Below are 14,176 nucleotides of genomic sequence, written 5' to 3'. Positions count from 1 at the left end.
GTCCTTTTTTATGGTTTCTCTCCCTGCTCTAGCATAGACCTCACCAGATCCCCCTGCTAGGCAGCACCACCAGTCACGTCCTATAACCCGTATTCCCAGAGACTCTGCCTGAGTCTCTCTATCAGGTTACCTCTGTGACTGCGTGCTTAAGCTGTCCCAATCCCTTTGTATCAATGCAGATAATCCTGGTTTGCTCTGAATACTTGTGGTGTTATTCTCTTCACCGCTGCCACCATTTGTTACCCTTCAGCCTTGGTATTTACCTTACCCTCCCTTCTGGTCTGTGGAACCCCAGCCAAGGATCAGGCCTTTGGTAAACCAAATATATTTATTAAATAACAGAGATAACAAGATTTCTTTATAAAGGCACTTAAGCATATGGTTTCATCTATTCCTGAGGTACTGGTCTTAGTATTAATCTGAACTCCACACTCTCCTCACATCCACCAACTCTCCACCCAATCTCCTCTCAAAAACCCACCAAAACAACCCACTCACGATCACCGTCCACACAGATTCAACTGTCATCCTTCCATTTATACTCTCAGCCATTCTAAACACTCAGCCAATCATCCAGCATTCTACTGCCCATTCACTCCCCCCTCCTCTTTCATTCCACTTACCATGTATCTCCTATACAAACAGCACTTACCATATTTACACTAATACGGGATCATCACAGTCCCCCATATGAAATCTTTGATGAGCAATAAGGGTGCCACTGTGACTGAAGCTCTTTCCACATTCAAAGCATTTATGAGGTTTCTCCCCTGTATGGGTTCTTTGATGCACAGTAAAGGTGCTATTGTCACTGAAGCTCTTTCCACATTCAAAGCATTTATAAGGTTTCTCCCCTGTATGAATTCTTTGATGTACAGTAAGGGTGCAACTGTGACTGAAGCTCTTTCCACACTCGAAGCATTTATAAGGCTTCTCCCCTGTATGGGTTCTTTGATGTCTAGTAAGGGCGCTATTGTGACTGAAGTCCTTTCCACACTCCAAGCATTTATAAGGCTTGTCCCCTGAATGGGTTCTTTGATGTGAAATAAGGTTGCCGTTCTGAGTGAAGCTCTTCCCACACGCCAAGCATTTATAAGGTTTGTCCCCTGTATGCGTTCTTTGATGCGAAGAAAGGTTGCCACTCTGACTGAAGCTCTTCCCACACTCCAAACATTTATAAAGTTTGTCCCCTGTATGAGTTCTTTGATGTCTAGTAAGGTGGTGATACTGAGTGATGCTCTTTCCACACTCCAAAAATTTATAAAGTTTGTCCCCTGTATGAGTTCTTTGATGAGCAGTAAGGGTGCCACTCTGACTGAAGCTCTTTCCGCATTCGAAGCATCTATAAGGTTTGGCCCCTGTATGGATTCTTAGATGTTTAGTAAGTGTGCCACTCAGACTGAAGCTCTTTCCACACTCCAAGCATTTATAAGGTTTGTCCCCTGTATGTGTTCTTTGATGTCCAGTAAGGTGGCAATACTGAGTGAAGCTCTTTCCACAATCCAAACATTTATAAGGTTTGTCCCCTGTATGAGTTCTCTGATGTCTAGTAAGCTGGCAATACTGAGTGAAGCTCTTTGCACACTCCAAGCATTTAAAAGGTTTGTTCCCTATATGAGTTCTTTGATGTTTGGTTAGCTGGAAATGCTGAGTGAAGCTCTTTCCACACTCCAAACATTTGTAAGGTTTGTCCCCTGTCTGGATTCTTAGATGTTTAGTATGGGTGCCACTCTCACAGAAGCTCTTTCCGCACTCCAAGCATTCATATTCTTTCTCCCCTCTTTGAGCTCTTTCATGTGAATTGACATTTGTGCTCATTTGGAAGGTCTTTCCACACTCCCAGCATTTATGTGGTTTCTCTGCTGTGTACACTCTCTTAGGTCCAGTAAGATTTGAGCTATTGCCGAGATGTTCCCCACCATCAGACTGTGTATATGGCTTCTCACCTGTGTGATTCTTCTGATGTCTTGTCAGATTATATCTCTGGGTGAAACATTTCCCACAGTCAGGCCACATACATGTTTTTTCCATCGTGTGACTTCTCTGATGTCTAGCCAGTTGATAATCCTGCCTGAAGTTTTCACCACACTCCAAGCATTCATAAAATGTCTCTGCAGTGTATATCGTCTCATGCCTAACAATCGTTGACAGATCAGGACAGCTACTGTCACCTTCAGTAGATTTAGATGTTTTTCCCCCTATATGTTGTTTTTGAAAGGAACCAAGCCTTCCACCACTCTGACTAATACTGATACTTTCCCCACAGCTTAAGGATGAATTCAGTTTCTCTCTAGCGTGAACTGTCTGGTGTCTAGCAAGGCTCGATTTATCAAGGAATCCCTTCCCACATTCCAAAAAATTGTATGCCTTCTCCGTCATATGCCCTCGCTGTTTGAGGACTTCTTGGCAGCTTAAGATTTTACTGCACTCTGGAGGCACTCTCATTTCCTGTAGGTGATGAGTTTCCTGTTGAATTTTATATTCACCACCCTGAGAAGTTCTGGATTCATCTCCCGGCTTCTGCATTTTGCTCTCCTCTTCCCTCTCTGCTCCATCTTGACTCCCCACTTCTTGTTCCTTCTTCTGCTCTTCAGGTCTTTCTGGTGACATTTCTGAGGGTTCCCCCTCAGCCATGATCCTCCGGACACCTCCTGATGGCATAAAAGGAAAAGCAGGTATAATGCTGTGGAGAAATGCTATGCATGTATCTGTCTGTCTATGATTTGTACTTTGAAGAAATATTTCTGGGACTTCTCTTATTTATTGAATTTATTGGTTGCCCATTTGGGAGGTTGTCCAACCACACTGGGCGACGTACAGCCAAGGATATACAATTACATTAAACAGTAACATAAAAACATTAACAGATTAAAATCACAACCAATCTCTACAGATTGATGTCAGTGTAATTGTCAAGGCCTTGTACTACCTATTTTAATGTTAGCTGCTTGGTGACACAAGTAATTTTCAGTAGTTTTCAGGTCTGTCTTCACCACCATCTCCTTCCAACCAGGAGATGTGCTTATGCTTCAAATTCAGCAACAAAAGCATATATACACAAATGAATCTGCCCTAAAGAGAGCCAGTCAATTGGCCTATCCAGGTGCAGGCAGCTTGGAGGGGGAAAGCTACGCACCTGGCCTCCCAGCTATAGTGTGGCTGTCACCCACCTTGAGGCAGAGGGCAAGGAGCAAGGCAATGGAGGGTTCGAGGCTGTGGGGGCAAATTTCCAGAGCTATTCAAGTGCTCTGCACAGCCCCAACCTACACCTTCCCGCTTACAGTTCCTGGGTCTATCCAGCTTAGTACTGTGTACTCTGAATGATATGGCAAGTCCCACCCACCCACTCCCAATAAGACACTTTAGATAAATAAGTCATAGCACATATGCCCATTTGCTATGATGCCTGTATTGCCTCCAGTCTCCGGGGAGAGTGCGGTTGCAGTCATGTGCTGCTTGTGGCTTCCCAAAGGCATCTGGATGACCGCTATGAGAACAGAATCCTAGGTTATATGGGGCCTCTGGCCTGATCCAGCAGAGCTCTTCTTTTAAAGCCCAGGCTAAGTCCATCAATACCCTAGAAGTGATCTAATTGGGATCCTTACCCAGGGAGGTTATCATCTCATGAACGTCCGCCATGACCTCCATGTAAAGGGCTCTCTGGCCTGGATCCAGCAGGGCCCATTCATCCTCTGGGAAATGCAAGGCCACCTCCTCAAAGGTCACCAGACTCTGGAATATGAAAACAAAACATATTCCTCATAAACACTCCAAGGAAAAGTGTGGAAATTATCTCCCCTCCACTCAGAATCCGAAGAGAGATGTGGCAATTGGGGATTGTTCCTTCAGTGTTCACAAATCACTGGATCGAGATGGCATTTAGCTAAGGGTAAGGTTCTTACAGGACTCGAATGTAAAATTGCTGACTGTGATGTTCCAATATTAATGTATATATGGTAAGTGTTGGTTGTTTAGAAGATACATGGTAAGTGGAGTGAAAGAGGGGGAGTGAATGGGCAGTAGAATGCGAGATGATTGGCTGAGTGTTTAAAATGGCTGAATGTATAAAAGGAAGAGTGAGAGTGGAATCAGGGGGGGAGAAGAGAACTGAGTGGGTTGCTTGGTGGGGTTTAGAGAGTTGTTTACCAGGAGGGAGGTAGAGTTCGGATTAGTATTGAGTAAAACCATATGCTTATGTGCCTTAAGAAGAAATCTTGTTAATCTTGTTAGCTTTGTTATCTGTAATAAATACTTAATTTGGTTTACCAAAGGCCTGATCCTTGGCTGGGGTTTCACAGACCAGAAGGGAGGGTAAGGTAATGACCAAGGCTGAAGGGGAACTGTAACAAATGGTGGCAGCGGTGAAGAGAATAACAATACCAGTATTCAGAGTCTCTGGGAATACTAGTATTGGGACGTTACTGGTGGTTGCCTAGCAGGGGGATCTGTTGAGATCTGTGCTAGAGCGGGGAGAGAAACCATAAGAGAGAGCGGTCCGGACTGGTGGAGTCCCTGGTGGTGCCTAGTGACAGGCAGTAACCACGAGCAGGTAGGAACCTGACACGGAGAGCCAGGGAAGGACGCCCCACACGTGGTGGCAGTAGCGGTGGGATACGAACAACAGAGAATCCAGATCCGAACAAAGGAGACTACGTCACAGGTGTTGGCTGTAGCAGTGAGATACGAATACTAGAGAATCCCTACCAGTGGTGTGGCAAACAGAAATAACAAAAGAAGATTACTTGTGAGAGTGACTGGCAAAGAGTGTGTGGCAAAGAGTGAGTGAACTCAAACACCATGGCTGAATATATAAAAATGAAAAGAGAGGAGCTGGTGGAGAAGTGCGTAACATTCAATTTACCTCACGAGGGTAAAGGGGTAGATGAATTGAGGGTAGCACTTATAGGATTTGCAACTGCCCAGCAAAAACAACCTGTCAGGGAAGAGACCCCAGAAGGATATTTAAGCAATCCCGCTTATATAGAGTACTTGAGAGAGAAGTTAAGATGGGAGGCTGAGGAAAAAGACAAGCAGAGGGAGTTGGAAGCTGAGAGATTGAGGGTGGAAACTGAGAGAATGAGGATGGAGGCTGAGGAAAAAGACAAACAGAGGGAGTTGGAAACTGAGAAGTTGAGAATGGGGTTTGAGGAGAGGGAGAAGCAACGAGCATTGGATGCCGAATTACAAGTAGAAAAGTTAAAATTTGAAAGAGAGAAGTTTCATTCTGATGAAACAAGAAAGGACAGAGATGGAGCAAAAATAAAAATTACTCCAAAGGACTTTGCTGTCTATGAGCCTGGTCAAGATCCTCAAATTTACCTCAGCACCTTTGAAAAAGCAGCTCAGTTGTGGGGGCTACCTGAAGATAAATACATGCAGTATTTATCAAACCTGATTAAAGGGGAATTGGCTGAGGTATACCAATATTTCCCCTCAGATAGGCCCGTCACCTATGCTGAATTCAAAGAAGCAGTGTTTAAAAGATTCAGACTGGGGCCTGATTATTTTAGAAAGCTTTTCAGAAACTGCCAGATACAGACAGGGAGGTTTTTCGTGGAGCTGGGGGCAAAACTGATGGACATATTTGGGAAATGGCTGACAAGTGCAAAAGCTCAGTCTGTGGAGGAGGTGAAAAACCTCATGATATTGGATCAATTATACCATCAGTTACCACCAGAAATAAGGCTCCTGGTCAAAGACCGTTCCCCTACATCGGTGCAGGAGGCCGCAGAGATGGCGGATCACTTCGCCTCCAACATAACTGGCTGGGTGGGGAAAACATCAAGAGATTTTAAACCCAGACCATATAACGCTGGCAGAAGGGATGTGGTACCACAGAGAGTGAGTCCTCCAGTAAAATCTGAAGGGCACAGGACACCCCAGAGTGGATCTGTGTACCCTAAAAGTGAGGAGAAATTATGCTACAAATGTGGTAGACCGGGGCACCTACGTTTTCAATGTGAGGTTGCCAACCCCATTAGTAATCCTGCTCAGACAAGGACAGTGAAAACAGAGCCCAAGGCTTTAGAAACAGCGAAAAAGGTTCAGTTCTGCCAGATAAACTGGACAGAAGTAACAGACCTTGATTCAAGTCTGAGAGAGGAAGTGAGTGTACGAGGGGCAAATTATTGGGCATTGCTTGATACTGGTGCCGCTCAGACATTACTGAGGCCAGATTTAATAAAATCTGAGGTAATATTACCTCAGGAAACTGTGACTATCCAAGGAGTGAGGGGTCAACCAGAAAGTTTGCCTGTGGCCCTGGTGGAAATGACTTGGAGAGGCCGAGAGGGCCGATATAAAGTAGGCATTAATGCCCAGCAACAAGAACCAGTCATACTGGGAAGAGATGTAATGGGAGCCCAAGGAAAGATCTATGTAGTGACCAGACAGCAAATTGGCAGAGAAAAAGAAGCCATATTAAGGGGGGCTGAAACAAACAGGGTGGAATCTGTTAACCAGCCTCAGGTCACCATAGCAACCACTAGCAGGCCTGCTGAAGGAGACAAACTGTATCAAGTGGTCTCTGATAATGATAAGGCAGATCAATTCAGGGAAGAGCTACAAAAAGATATAAGTTTGAAGCAGATAAAGGAACAAGCTCTGACCCAAAAGATTCCTTTCACTGACAAACTGAGGAATCAAGTTGTGTGTGAGAATGGGATTTTATATAGACTGTGGATGCCTGAGAGAAAGGATGAATGTGAACCAGTGAAGCAATTGATAGTACCTAGCAAATACAGAACCAGATTTAATGGAGTTTTGAAGGGCATGATAAGAAGCTATGTACAAGATCACCCACAAGACTGGGATGAACGTTTGGGATGCTTCTTATTTGCATACAGAGAAGTCCCTCAAGAGTCAACAGGCTTCTCACCCTTTGAACTGATGTTCACTAGAAAAGTGAGGGGACCTTTGGAACTATTAAAAAATTCATGGGAAGGAACCCTGGGAGAGTACAAAACATCTGTAGTAGTTTTTGTATTGGAATTCCGCAATAAATTAACATCAATGATGGAGATGGTGAAAAAGAATTTGAGTCAAGCACAGGAGAAGCAACGTTACTGGTATGACAGAACAGCCAGGGAACGTGTGTATGATGTGGGAGATATGGTTATGGCGTTCATACCCAGGAAACATGACAAATTACAGGCTAACTGGGAAGGACAATATACCATCAGAGAAAGGCTTGACACAGTGACGTATGTAATCACCACAGACCAATTAAACAAAAGCAAAGTGGTTCATGTAAATATGTTGAAGCCTTACCATACCAGGGATGCACAGGTGTTGCAAGTTACCTTATTCCCTGAGGGAAGTGGGCCTGAACTTCCAGATTTGGTACAGGAAAGCAAAGACAAAGGAGGGGTAGATCAAGTGGAATGGTCAGAGGAGGTGAAGGAGGAAGTAAAAGAGGAGATTCTGAGAGTTTTGAAAACCTATAGGAATCTCTTTAGCAACAAACCTGGCCGAACCAGTATAGTTATACTTTCCATTGATACTGGAGATCATGCCCCAATCAGATCTGTTCCGTACCGTGTGAATGGGAAAGTTTTGAATGAGATCAAAAAGGAGGCGGAAGATATGCTGGAATTAGGAGTGATCAGGGAATCCATCAGTCCCTGGGCCTCAAGTATTGTCCTGGTTCTGAAAAAAGATGGAACGACAATGTTTTGCATTGATTATCGGCTAATCAATAAAATTACTGTCCCAGATGCGTATCCTATGCCTAGGGTAGACGCAATGTTAGAGTTATTGGGGGCAGCAACCATTATCTCTACACTAGATCTCTGTAAAGGATTTTGGCAAATGGAACTAGATGAGCAATCCAGAGCCAAAACTGCCTTCAGTACACTAGATGGGTTATATGAGTTTGTGACCTTACCCATGGGACTAAGGAACTCACCAAGTTCATTTCAGAGGCTAATCAATACTGTGTTGCGAGGCATGTCAGATTTTGCAGTGGCCTATATTGATGACGTGGCCATTTTTAGCAAGTCGGTGCCTGAGCATGTCCAACACCTGACAACAGTATTGGAGGCCTTAAGAAAAGCAGGCCTCACAATAAAAGCTAAGAAATGCCAGTTTGGACTAAAGGAAGTAATCTATTTAGGACATAAGGTGGGGAGTGGGAAAATCACCCCCTTATGGAGCAAGGTGGAGGCAATACAAGCGTGGCCAATCCCCTTAACCAAAAAACAAGTAAGGGCATTTCTGGGTGTGGCTGGATTTTATAGGAAGTTTGTGAGAAATTTTGGGGAAATAGCAACCCCCTTGCATGAATTAACAAAGAAGAAGTGTTCTGAGCATGTGGTATGGACGGATGAATGTCAGAAGGCTTTTGATCTACTGAAGCAAGCCTTGTGCCAAGGACCCATATTAATAGCACCAGACTATGAGAAACCATTCATTGTGGCTACAGATGCGTCGGACCTGGCGCTGGGAGTCGTCTTGCTACAGGAGAGAGAAGGCACCAGACATCCAGTGGCGTACCTGAGTCGCAAGCTGACGCCGAGGGAGAAAAACTATTCGTCGGTCCAGAAGGAGTGCCTAGCGGTCGTGTGGGGACTGAACAAGTTGCGCCCATACGTGTGGGGACGAAGATTCACAGTGACTACGGATCATCGGGCCTTGTTATGGTTGCAGACTATGAAAAACCATAACACTATGCTGCAGAGGTGGTCCTGGGCCCTACAGGACTATCAAGTGGACTTCCAGTTCATAAAAGGCAAGGACAATGTACTGGCCGATGGACTTTCCAGGCAAGTGGCTGGGACTGCAGTGACGTGACCAGACAGAGGAACAAAGAAAGACATTTTCCCCATAGAGACTTTTATTTGTTAACGCGATGTATAAATCCTGGAACAGGAATAATACTCTGCTGTTGTTTAAGGGGGGGGGAAATGTGATGTTCCTATATTAATGTATATATGGTAAGTGTTGGTTGTTTAGAAGATACATGGTAAGTGGAGTGAAAGAGGGGGAGTGAATGGGCAGTAGAATGCGAGATGATTGGCTGAGTGTTTAAAATGGCTGAATGTATAAAAGGAAGAGTGAGAGTGGAATCAGGGGGGGAGAAGAGAACTGAGTGGGTTGCTTGGTGGGGTTTAGAGAGTTGTTTACCAGGAGGGAGGTAGAGTTCGGATTAGTATTGAGTAAAACCATATGCTTATGTGCCTTAAGAAGAAATCTTGTTAATCTTGTTAGCTTTGTTATCTGTAATAAATACTTAATTTGGTTTACCAAAGGCCTGATCCTTGGCTGGGGTTTCACAGACCAGAAGGGAGGGTAAGGTAATGACCAAGGCTGAAGGGGAACTGTGACAAATGGTGGCAGCGGTGAAGAGAATAACAATACCAGTATTCAGAGTCTCTGGGAATACTAGTATTGGGACGTTACTGGTGGTGGCCTAGCAGGGGGATCTGTTGAGATCTGTGCTAGAGCGGGGAGAGAAACCATAAGAGAGAGCGGTCCGGACTGGTGGAGTCCCTGGTGGTGCCTAGTGACAGGCAGTAACCACGAGCAGGTAGGAACCTGACAGGGAGAGCCAGGGAAGGACGCATCACACTGATCTTCTCACAAAAATATTTAACTTGTCCCTCAGATTGCCTTCCATATCTGAGGAGTGTTAAGTGGCCAATGTAATCAGATTTTTTTTAAGGGATCCATGAAATTAAGAGGCAGGTTAGCTGAATACTCTTCTGGGAAAACTACTCGAAACCATTATTAAAGAGAAAATTACCAAATGTATCTAAGAAGAAGTCTTTGTGAAGCAGAACCACATATGGCTTTTGCCCTTAGAATGCCACAGACAGTTCTGGTTGCCTCTCCTCAAAAAGGGTATTGTAAAGGTGTAAAAAGGTTTAGAAATGGGCAACCAAAATGATCAAGGAGTCAGAAGAACATCTGGAGCTTTTCAGTTTATAAAAAAATATGAGTAAGAAAAGACATGATAGAGATGTATATAATTATGCAAGGTATGGAGAAACAGGAAAGTTTTTCTCTCTCTCTGATATGATGATTGAGGGCCATCCAGTAAAGCTAAAAGTTGGCAGCTTCTGGAAAAATAAAAGCAAGCGCTTCTTCACACAGCACAGAGTTAAACTCTGGGATTCACCACCACAACATCTAGTCATGGCCACCAACCTGGATGGCATTAAATGATTAGAGAAATTCATGGAGGAAAAGGCCATCTACGACTCCTAGCCTTGAGGCCTACGTATGACATCTACTGTCGGAGGCAGTATACTACTGAACAGCAGTTCCTGGGAATCCCTGGAAGAGGGCTGTTGCGCTCAGGTTCCCCCTCTGGGCTTCCCAGAGGCATCTGCTTCGGCACTGGACCAGACGGTCTTGGGTCCTCAGTGGAGGCAACAGACTCCCTTAGAGGAAGCCCAGAAGTAAAAGAGGTAAGAGACAGGCCCCCCTGCAACTAGTCCCTCTGTGCTGAGGATGGACCCACTCCGGCTGTTCCTCAATGCATCTCCCCAACGAGCTTTCTCCTACCTGAGCTGGCCACATAGTGGCTGTTTCCCCTCTAGAGAAAGGGGGAAGGACCTAGAATGTCACTCCGATGCCATTTCACAGCCTACGAAGGAAAAAAAAAGTGGCCCAGTTATTACTGAATTAGTACACAGCCCTATTTCGTCCATCCGCTCATGTCAACATTTAAAAAGAGGTTCTTGAATTGCCACAACAGGCAGGGGGTGGTGACCAAACAGAAATCAACAGCACATCGCATTTGAATTAATCCGGGGAAAGGGGGAAATATGGAACAGTATAATTAAATAATGATTATATAGAACAACGAAACAGAATAACATACGCATCTTAAACTTTTACGCCTAACTCTACTCAGAAGAAGAACATGGTAGGGGAAAACTAACTGGAACTTAACTGATGCTAAATCCTACACTGGACCATCTAAACTCCACCCGCCCTCTAGTTAAAGCTTTTTGCTGCTATATCATCTCTGCTGCCTAACTATATGAACCATTGAAGGGAAGAACATCCCTCCTGAACCTCCTTTTCCCTTCCGTATTCAGCAAACCTCTTTCCTCTCCTCTCTTGAGCTTTACTTGGTAGCCTGTTTCTCCCCACCCCCGCATCCCTAAAATCCTCAGCCACTTCTGGCCTTTCCACCTCACCTCTCAACTATATATTTAAAATCATTATTCTTTTAAAATGATTTTTAGAAAAGGATGCCCCTTTCACTCTGACCGCCGCTTCTCCTTCCTTGACAATGGATGAGACTCCCACACCCTTCCTCGTCCCCCCTCTCAGCCTGAGATTGTTCTCTCCCCCCCCCAAATCCAGATGGTGTTGACACCTATGCTCATTCGCCAGCTGAGAGCAGAAAAGACCCAGGTCTTCATCAGGAATCTTTTTCTATGGCTGCTTTCAGGGTAGTCCGTAACCAGCACCTCAAAAGCAGAAAATGCCCAATATTTGGAAAAGTTTCAACTCAGTGAGGGAGGGGAGGGGTCTTTTGATTGGCTTGAAAGGCAAGGGGCTGTTTTAATGGGAGGAGATCTGGGCAAGGGGGGAGTGGCTGCCAATTCCTGGTTCTATTCTTATGGGCAGATACATGCATATATACATATAGACACATGTATACACATATATACAAAGAAAGAGATTGACACTACAGTGGTTTTCCCTGGTTACCAGAAGAAATCCCTCAATGCTTGGAATAAAGCCAAATGCAGTATTGAGGCATGTGCCAAGTTCCAGTTGAACCAGGCTACAGCTACTCAATGATTAAAAACACTGCAGGTGTTTAAAAAACCCCCAAACCTTTTAACGTATCCCTGGCATGTGTGTGAAAGCATCAGTCTGGACCACTTTTTCCCCCAACCCTGCTACTGCGCTTTTATCATGCACCTCGCACAAATATGGAGGAGTAACTCTTGCCATCTTTTTATTCTGGCCCTGCTGCTGTGCTTGTAACATCCAGCTGTAGCGGCTGGGCTAGAACCTGGGAGACCATGAAGCTCACTGGGTGATCTTGGGCCAGTCACTGCCTCTCATCCTAACCTACCTCACAGGGTTGTTGCGGGGTTTAAATGAGGAGGAGAACTCATGTACGCCACCGTGAAGTCCATGGAGAAAAAGGGGGGATAAATATGCAATAAACAAACAAAGGATGTGGGAAGTTGTTTGCATCAGTTGCGGGAAAAGCTGCACTTTCTAAATATTCTTGTCTGCCCTGCTACTTTAAAGGGCCAGCTTGCTTTGCTCAAATAAGCGGCAACCTTGATTCTGGGAGAGAGGAAAACTGGGGAGGGCTGGCAGGAATGCATTTCACAATCTCATGATAAAAGATCAAGCCTGAATTAAAGAAGGAAACAGGGAACGTGAAGAATCTGCCTTACACCGAGACAAACGGATCTGTCTAGCTCGGGATTGTTGCCTTTGGGGTTTCTGAGGAATACTCTAAATAGATGGGACCCAGCAGGAGGGCAGAGCTGAGATCCGCAGGGCAGGATTGCACCCTCAAACCCTGGGGGTCCCTTGATGGAGGGGAGCTCCTAAAAAGGGTCCCCGCTTTCTTCCAAATTCCCCTCCTCCCTGCCCACCGCCCCAAATGGTGCACCTGGATCTCGGGGCTCCCTCCGTGCAGCTTCTCCCACACCTCCGCAAGCAGAAAGAGACTGACTGCTCCCTCCCTGCATTTCTTTCGGGTAGGCGGGACGGGAAAGGGGAGTCCCTCAATGGCAACCTCCCTTCTGCTCTAGGAATTGCTGCTCTTTGGTTCTTGCTGTTATTAACCATTAAAGAGCACACTGGCGAAGCCCCCTTGGTTGTTTCTCACAGAGGGCCAAGGGGGAAAGGGGGTCAGCAACTTTCTGGATGGTGCCACTCCTCCATGTTAAAAATATAAAATAAAAATCTTGTGCATATTTTTAATAAAAAGGCTGTCTGGGAAAAGTTTACATGAAAGAGAAGAACATGACTGTACAAAGAGGTCACTGGCAATCATTTTGCTTGATGCAACCTTTGATAAGGTTCTCTGGAAGTTCCTTTTCCAAGTCTTGTTTAAAACGAACCTTGGTGAGAATTTTATAAGCAGAGGGTTCAAGAGGGTGCATTCGGGTAAACGGAACAGATTCTCAGATGTTTGAAATCAGGAGGTACAAAACAGGGCTGCCTGCTATCACCTTTACTCTTTGCTTTGGCAATGGAGCCATTAGCCCAGATTTTGCGGGCCGATACTGTTATTAAGGGATTATGCTTAAAGGGTAAATCACATCTGTTAAATCTCTTTGCAGATGATGTTGCTGTTCTGGTAACAACCCTGTGCAGGCTATTCCTAGGCTAATTGAAATTATAAAGGAATATGGATTTCTGGCTGGCTTACAAATTAATTTTTATAACTTGGCTCCAAAATTACAAGTGATTCTACAAACTCATTTAAAACTTTGTGTTTCTGCACTCAAATATCTTGGGGGTTTTATTCCAAAAAAATAAGCAAAATGGAATCGCTCAGCTGTACTCCTTTGATAAAGAAGGTAAGAAAATTGTTGCTGGATTGGAAACACTTGCCTCTTTCATGGATGGGCCGAGTTGCAGCAATGAAAATGATGGTTCTTCTCACGTCCTCAGGGAGCCTGGGTAGGGGACATTTAATCTCGCCTACTTGCTTCTGGCAAGAAGGGTTTAAGTGCCCTCAGGCCAGGCCAGTCACCAGAAGGGATTGTAGGAAGAAAGCTCAGTGTTGTGAGTAAAGATGGAGGCCTCTGAAGGCTGCTATTCTAAACACACTAAGGGACTAGCCCTATAGCACTCCTGCTGACTTACTTCTCAGTATATATTGTTAGGATTGTGCTGTTGTAAGGCTTGAGTAGAGATCCTATGCAATGATAACGATATCAAAGTAGGGCTGACAACCCCCTGCCCGGAATGCCCTGCTTGCTTTTTAACATGGCTGCTCCAAACGTCTTTAGACTTGACCACTGCAGAGAGAGGTTTGAGAAATAAATAAGAGTTAAGAAGATTCTCTCCTCTTTCCTACCTACTCTGTGGAATGCTAGAAACTCACTTTGACACCCAGCCCAATTCCAGGGAGTAATAATTGACAGAGAGAAAACACACATGGTTTGGTCTACCTTCCCAGGCAGTAGATTGGGAACAGCAACTGAAGCTACACTTCCCAGTATGTGAATTCTCTTTTACC

General features: G+C 44.8%; 2 protein-coding genes across 3 annotated transcripts in view; both read right to left on the bottom strand.

Annotated features, from left to right (window-relative positions):
• The window catches only part of LOC133381551 (zinc finger protein 501-like), a 110,118-nt gene that overhangs the window by 23,890 nt on the left and 72,052 nt on the right, over positions 1-14,176 (bottom strand). The window lies entirely within an intron of this gene.
• On the bottom strand, positions 370-12,687 carry LOC133381541 (zinc finger protein ZFP2-like). The gene is made up of 4 exons (XM_061620767.1): positions 12,596-12,687; positions 10,507-10,588; positions 3,606-3,732; positions 370-2,651 (listed from the first exon to the last, which is right to left on the bottom strand). The coding sequence occupies exons 2-4, from the start codon at positions 10,519-10,521 to the stop codon at positions 658-660; spliced, it is 2,136 nt and encodes a 711-aa protein (XP_061476751.1). The 5' UTR covers positions 10,522-10,588; positions 12,596-12,687; the 3' UTR covers positions 370-657.

The sequence above is a fragment of the Rhineura floridana genome, chromosome 3, assembly GCF_030035675.1.
Source record: "Rhineura floridana isolate rRhiFlo1 chromosome 3, rRhiFlo1.hap2, whole genome shotgun sequence".
Taxonomy (NCBI): Eukaryota; Metazoa; Chordata; class Lepidosauria; order Squamata; family Rhineuridae; genus Rhineura; species Rhineura floridana.
The sequence above is the reverse complement of the archived record's forward strand: the minus strand, read 5'-3'. Positions and strand labels throughout refer to the sequence as shown.

What these genes read in the sequence shown, in the direction of transcription:
- LOC133381541 (XM_061620767.1), bottom strand. An exon ending in TGAGATGATAACCTCCCTGG is followed by an intron (nt 2,652 to 3,605) that starts GTAAGGATCCCA and finishes TTATGCCATCAG; the next exon opens with GAGGTGTCCGGAGGATCATG.